At 39.0% G+C, this 7,482-nt stretch overlaps 1 protein-coding gene across 1 annotated transcript; it reads right to left on the reverse strand.

Annotated features, from left to right (window-relative positions):
- Nucleotides 1-1,013: 1,013 nt before the first annotated feature.
- LOC140161817 (uncharacterized) lies at nucleotides 1,014-1,475 on the reverse strand. Its single transcript, XM_072185114.1, has one exon. It carries the CDS (start codon nucleotides 1,473-1,475, stop codon nucleotides 1,014-1,016), a length of 462 nt encoding a protein of 153 aa, XP_072041215.1.
- Nucleotides 1,476-7,482: the final 6,007 nt, after the last annotated feature.

The raw sequence follows: 7,482 nt of genomic DNA on the forward strand, positions 1-7,482 counted from the left end.
GTGTGCCACACCACACACGGTCAAAAGCTCTGCTGATGTCAAGGCAGACGACCCGTGCTTCTTCTCTGTTGTTGAGTGAGTTGGCAAGACATTGCGATACATATGTCAAAGCATATGATGTAGAGTGACCAGCCCTGAAACCAAACTGCCGAGGGGAGATCAGATGATGTTCATTCAGGTGTTTCCACATTTTCTTACTAACGAGCTTCTCCATCACCTTTGACATAATACACAGCAGAGAGATGGGCCTGTAGTTTCCAGGTGTATGTTTATCACCCTTCTTGTAGCATGGGATGACATGCGCACACTTCCACTGAGCTGGCATGTAACCTTTGTCAAAACATAATTGAAAGAGGCGAGCGAGTGGAGTAGCAAGTTCAGAAGCCGCCATCTTCAGGACAAGAGCAGGAACATCATCTGGGCCAGAAGCTTTGTTAATATACTCTTTCTTAACTTTGCTGGGCCAGAACACGACTAGAAGTCCTAGTGTGCAACTCTGGGATACTTTTGTTGTTGTCTTCTTCAGGGATGGTAGATTTTTCACAGAAAAGGGAAGATAAACATTCTGCCTTGTCTTCTGAAGAGATGTGTGTATTTCCATTTGCCTTCAGTACTGGAATTTCAGACTTTCCACCCTTCCCAGCTAGTCTACGTGCTGTCCACCACCAGCTCTTAGACCCTGTTTCAGTTCATCTTCTCTCGCATCCGTATTTTGTGGGAGGATATAGCCTTTCGGGAAATAGAGGTGTAGGTGTTTCGTACCTGATTATACTCTAGGCGAGACTCAGGTGTTTGAAGCGCCTCCCATCTTCTCCATTTGCCAGTTTTCTTCTTTAAAGCCTCATCACACTCCTCATTCCACCACTCAGGATGATTGACAAAAGAACGGACAGTCTTTTGTGGGATGTTGCTGTGCATCGCTGTCTGGATGGCATTTGTGATGTTAGAGAAAGCAGTCTCCGGGTCTTCTTTTGTCAAAAGCTCATTCCACCGGACGGCAGCCAGGTCATTTCTTAAGTTGTCCAATCAGCCTTTTTGTACATCCATACATGTCTTGGATGGGATGGTTCAGAGAGAGGAGACACCTCTAAGGCAGTTTTGACAAGGAAGTGGTCCGAGGTACCCACGTTGCACTCAATCTCATTTGGTGTGAATAGGTTTGGTGCATCAGTCATGATGAGGTCAAGACGATTTCCCAGTTGGTGGGTTGGTCCATTGACAATTTGAGTCAGTCCGTGAGAATTACACAGATTTAGTGCAATCCTGCCTTCTTCATCAGTTGGAGATCTGCTGCCAAGCCATTCCTGATGGTGACAGTTAAAATCACCAGCTAGGATGCAGATGTTGGCCTTCGTTTTGGATAGCAGGCGGTCTAGGTTTTTATCATACCATGCAAGTGATCCTTTTTTCTTTTGAGGGCAGTACACCAACGAAAGTAGCACAGTTCCACTTTCAGATTGTATGGAAAACACCATCAGCTCCTATAACTTTGGTTCTAAGTTGGTTTCTCGCACTATAGGAAAGCCATTTTTGTAATAGATAAGACAACCGCCCCAACCACTGTCATCGCTCCTGTCTCTACGCATGTGAGAATAGCCATTGATGTTGATATGTGAGCTATCATCTGGAACAGAGCTGTCAAGTTTTGATTCAGTAATCAAAATTAGATCTGGCTTTAAAGAAGGTGGAGCGAGCTGGATCCTTGCCAGCAGCTGTCCAATGTTTGATCTTAGACCTCTGATGTTTAACAGCCATAAATTCACATTCCTTAATCGTAGTCGTTGGACGTTTCCAGAGTTCGTCGTCGTTAAATCTGTTCCTTTTCGAGGCTTATCCTTATAACTTTTAGCGACAAACTATGCAGAAATAGGGATGTCAGCCCTTAAGGAGGTTGTAAAGAAGCACCCTACGGGAAAAACCAGCACAAGATATACAGCACGATTAACACTGCATCTCTACAAACAAGGTTGCCTGTGCGGGCAAAGGTCATTCTCTGCTTCTTCGACATTGCTCTGCAACAAAGTCTCCCTTTCTTCTGCCTACTCATACCGCACTGGCGAGGTAAAATGGTAGAGGCTGGATGAGCTCCAAGTTGGAAAAGAAGAATTCTTGAAGTCAGCTCTTGCTGTTATACTGACAGGAGGTCTCAGCGCCCCCTGAGTGATATGCATCCACAGTCCTACACTAAACACTATGATTGGGACAGTGAGAAAAAGAAGGAAAAAGGTAAAATAGTCACAACACAAACTGGCACCCACACTAGCTTTGACTCGACAACGGAGAGGGACGATGTTGTCCGTCTGTGGACAACCTTTTAGTCCACAGTCCATCTTTAAGATCATCCTGCTTGTTTACAAGTGCCTGCACAATCTAGCCCCCATTCACTGAAATATTTCACATTTACATTCCGTCTGTCAAAATTTACAAATGCTGCCCCAATGTTATGGAACACTTTACTCTACTACAGTTGCTTCTTGAATAGCCAAACAATTTATTCCCGGACTAATTCTTACCTCATGTTTCATGCTGCTTTGTTTATTTGTTAATTAGTAATGTAAGATATGCAGTTTAAGATATTATTGTAAAGGTCGTGTTTGCTCATGTTACGGCGCTATATAAAAGCTGCTTGTGTTTGTTGTTGTTGTTGGGGGCAGAGGCATGTCCCTCCACATTTTGAATGGGGGACCCAATATCAAATGCCCCCCCCCCCCTCCCCTACGTTTTAGCAAATACTTCCTTGGTCTAAGCAGGCTTATTGTAAAAATGCAATCAATATTATTTTTAGCTAAAATAGTACGAGATTTTGAGGTTTTTCGCGCTCCGCGCACACTTCATCCTATATACCTTCAAATTCACATTGATTGGGGGCTAAAATAGTATTACAAGTTTTGTGTTAACAATGGGCTATTCCATTTGAAATCCACACTACCCCTGTGGAAGATTTTGGATATCTTCCACAGGGGGAGTATAAATTTTAAATGGAATTAGCACATTAGGCAGCTCCATTTGAATTTCATACACCCTCTGAGAAAGATTCAAGCTGAGGGAGGTTGAGTTTCAAATGGAGCTGCCTAATGTGCTAATTCCATTTAAAATTCATACTCCCCCTGTGGAAGGTATTTCCAAAATCTTCTTAACTGGTGCCTCCCCCCCCCCAAAAAAAAGATCAACTTCGGATTGACGACCTTGGCTGTGATAGTAATATATTTACATGAGTTGATTGGAAAACTACACATTGGCGTCGGTTTACCATTAAACACTGCGAACAAAACACCGATTAAAAAGCTATATGTAGATTACTTTGCATCCGTTTTAAACGCACATTTTCTTGATGGGCCCCAAGCTATAAAATGAAGGAGCATTAATAAATTGGGCGTCTCTTTAGCGCTTTGTAACACTTCTTGACAGATACGCGTTAGCGCAGAACTTCCATTGATGGAGATGGTCACATCAAATTTTCATTTTGTAAAATTCACTGTGAACATTATAAACAACTGTTGCATTTTGTTATCAATTAGCATTAGATTTAATATATTTTGAAATCACGAGATCCTGTTAGCAAACTTTCACTAGTTTGAAATGATCAATTAATTTTAATGTATAGTGACATTAATGAAGTTCAATGTTATCCGTCACATGCGTTAGCATCCACGTTGTCAATGTTTAATTTTATTTTGAATTCATACAATCTTGTTAACAAAATATATGCATAAATGAAGAAATGGAGTTCAGAAAAACTGGCATTAAAATAAAGGAGAAGAAATCAGAAACCGTTCGGGTTCTAACCAGGGCGCACTGACGATTACATGTCGTTCAGCTCACCACCACACGCCACAACAGCACATGGCGGATCTGCCGGCTAATTGAAATGTAATGATTTTATTCTCTCGTAAATGTTTCACGGCCAGTGCATATTCATGCTATCTTTACGTAAATACAGATCTGGAATAAGTCCTTATAAGTGTGCAATATTTGTTTTGTTATTTGTCTTTTAACATGTTTTGAGTGACAAAGAGAACAATATTTACCATGATAAAATCATTGACATGCAAATGTATTTAATTTCACAGCAGAATGTGAGATCTTTATTTATCTTTTAATTTGTCGTAAGTGAAAAAATAGAATCATTATACCTGTATCATGTTAAAACAGTAACAATTTTGTATTGTTGTGTAATTGATGCATTCTTTTGATTTCACGAAGGAACTCTTTACTTGATGATATCATTGATTAACATGTACAGCCCTCTTCCCTAGTAAAAGTGGCACAATTGCGATTTTACCCTTTCGTTGTTAAGTAAGCATATCTCGAGATTATGTCACAGCGGTATTTTCTAATTGCCAAAGAGAGCGCTTTTCACTTGCACAATTTTTTTTGAGACAGGCTGTACACGGTTTCACTTCCTATGTAGGGGCCTACCTATTATATTGATTGGTAAGGCGCGATATTCAAATGCAAATAAAGTTCTGTGGCAGGTGTGGTTTCGATCAACAATTCCTACATGTTAAAGGGCTCTTTTCAATATGTATTACCTCATTGCACTACATTATAATAAAACGGGACAAATGACAACATGGCACCACAATTTACCGCACGGGAGCGCATGTTTCTGTCGACGAAGTATCATGAAACTAAGAGTCCCACTGAAGTTCAGCGTCTTTTATGTCTCCAATTTCCTACGGCTAACCGGGTTTCATGTAAGGGATCAGTATTATAAGAATGTGAACAAGCACAATGTGCATGGATCACTAAGGAACAGACTGCCGCAAGCTTCAGGCAGACCACGAACTGCTAGATCACAAGTGAACATTGCTAGTGTTAGACATGCGTTACAGCAAGACCAAAGATCAGCTCAATCCCAATCGTTCGGAAAGACTTGAATTGGTATCCCTACAAAATATGGACTTTGTTGAATATTAATTAAAAGCAAACGTTGTCTTTTCAACAATAAATCCTGTTAGCACTTTGCTGATTCGTCGAAATTTAAATGGATGAAAACCAATCAGCCGTGTGCAGCTACAAAAATGGGTGGTTGTAATCAAATGAGTATAACTTTAGTTTGCTATGAGCAATTCCAACAATTCGTTTTTTATTTAGGCGTGTATCATTTGCTCTTTCCAATGGTATTTTTATTTTTAGCAGATTCCTTGCAGATCTTGAGTTAAAGCCCCTCAAACATGAGTTTACTTCTTTTTGACTCAGCCTGTATAGCTTTTTCATATATTCTGCTTTTAAATTCAAACTAAAACCTAAACTTACATTTGATTATTTCTAAGAGATCAAAAATCAGAAAAATAGTCCCTTTTGGTCAATGACTGATTAATTTTAATTTATTAACTAAGGTATACACATACTTTAGCATTAGATATCTTATGCCCAAAATGGGACATAATTATTTGCCAGGATACAAGTATTGATTTTTGAGTTTTGCCCTGGCATATCAATATTACTAATGTAATAAAGCGCCAAATGTGATTTGTATTAGAGACTGAAATAACAATTGAACATTACTGTCCTCTCTTTGTCCACTCAAAACAGTGGCATCAACCTTTCCCCAAAGATGATTATTATATAGATTTATGATTCACATAAGTTAGGCTAAACATTATCTTCATAATGTTCAGTTGATTTGAAAAACAAAGTGTTGTTACAAAATGAGCCGTGAAAATTATAGCCAAACACATTGTTTCACACTGCTGAATTCTGCATCTTAACATAACATTCCAGCAAATACATCAATATTTTTTTAAACATTTTAAATGTGTTTTTGTTCTGGAAAAAAATAATTTTCAATACGATTTAAATTTTGGGCTATATAAGGTCATGAAAATAGTTCTAAAATGTTGTGTATAAAAAACCACTACAGCAACATTTAACAGTTGTTAAAATGTTATTGCAAAACATTTTTGTGGAAACAGGATTGTTACATCAAACAAAAATGTGACCCCTCGGCACAACTGAGCCCTGAAGTCGCCAATCATCATTTTTGAGATATTCAACCAAAATATTCTGCTTGAAATTAGCTTTAAAATGATGTATATCATGTCTATAGTACTTGACATTTAAGTAGTGAAAAATCAATAAAACAGTCAATCAATCCTTTGTTTCCTATTGTTTATTGTTAAGTTCGATGGAGCATATCTCAATATTGGCACTGGCGACATCCGGGCTCAGTTGTGCCGAGGGGTCACAAATGTAAAATTAAAGGTAGCTCCAGATATCTCAAAAATAGCCCCTGTATTAAATCGAAACAGTATTTTGAGGCCTGTATTAGGTATAGACCTGCAATCACATGTTGTATGAGAAATAAATAATAAAACATAAATTCTGTATTTTGATACAACGCTTTGACCTGCATTTGAATAAAGAAAAGATTTCCAGTTCCTATGGGGTTAATATCCAATAACATAATGTTCAATATGCAAAGAGGCCTATGTAAAGACGGTATCTTGAACAAGAACAATAGTAGAACCATTTTCCTAAGGGTGCTGTCTGTGGTACCAAAAAAAACCGCAGTGATTTATAGTGCGCTACGCACAGGCACAGCGCCTAGACGTTGATCCACAAGCCTCAGCACACTTTACAGTGTGGGCCAAAAACAACTTTACCCAATTTCAGAGGGTGGTTGCGCGAATTGCAGAAGAGCTATTCATAATATTGTTACATATTGTACAGGTTGTCGCTGACAACTACGGCCCACATAATTCCACAAACCATTTAACAGCATTTCAGGGACTTTGCTGCTTCAAGAGTGCACACCCTAGACATTCCACAAATAACCATCCCAACCAGGATCAGCTCCCCGAGTTTCGAACGGGTTACAACGAGACAAATTAGCAGTGAGTTCCTTGTCCAGGAGAATTTCATGCTAACTCAATTTTTCCACGAGAGCGCACTAAGCACCGCCAGGGTTCGAACGCCTTATCGATTGAGCTAACTTGACTGCTAAAAGGTTATACGTTGCACGTATTTTTCTTATAGTGGACCGTTTTAGTGTACTCCACTCCTCTCTCTTCTCTCGACCTGTCCTCTCTATCTTTCTCTATTTTCTTCTCTCCTTTGTTGTTCCTTCTTTCCCGTTATCCCGGGGTCCCTGGAGTTTGTCCAGGGTATGGTATTTTACGTGCCTGAAAAAGGTCCTCCCTGGGTTAACCACTCAGTACGCCACTGACCAGTTTCTATTGTTATGCATAGTCGCGCTTAAAGTCGATCGATACATGTTGAAATCAGCACAATTCAGATATACACATTTTTGCTATGAAATTCATTTTCTCGGTCAAATATAAGCAATTTTTTTCATTTTCATTAATGTCAGTTAAAAACATAGTGCTTGGATATACCTTTAAAAAATCTTGGTATAGTACAGTACCAAGCATTATAGTTTTCTCCTGACATTTACCGAAGAAATGAAAACTATTGCTTTTCATTTGAGCGAGAAAATTAATTATTTATGAATTGAAAAGGTCTAACTAAAAAATCATT

The sequence above is a fragment of the Amphiura filiformis genome, chromosome 10, assembly GCF_039555335.1.
Source record: "Amphiura filiformis chromosome 10, Afil_fr2py, whole genome shotgun sequence".
Taxonomy (NCBI): domain Eukaryota; kingdom Metazoa; phylum Echinodermata; class Ophiuroidea; order Amphilepidida; family Amphiuridae; genus Amphiura; species Amphiura filiformis.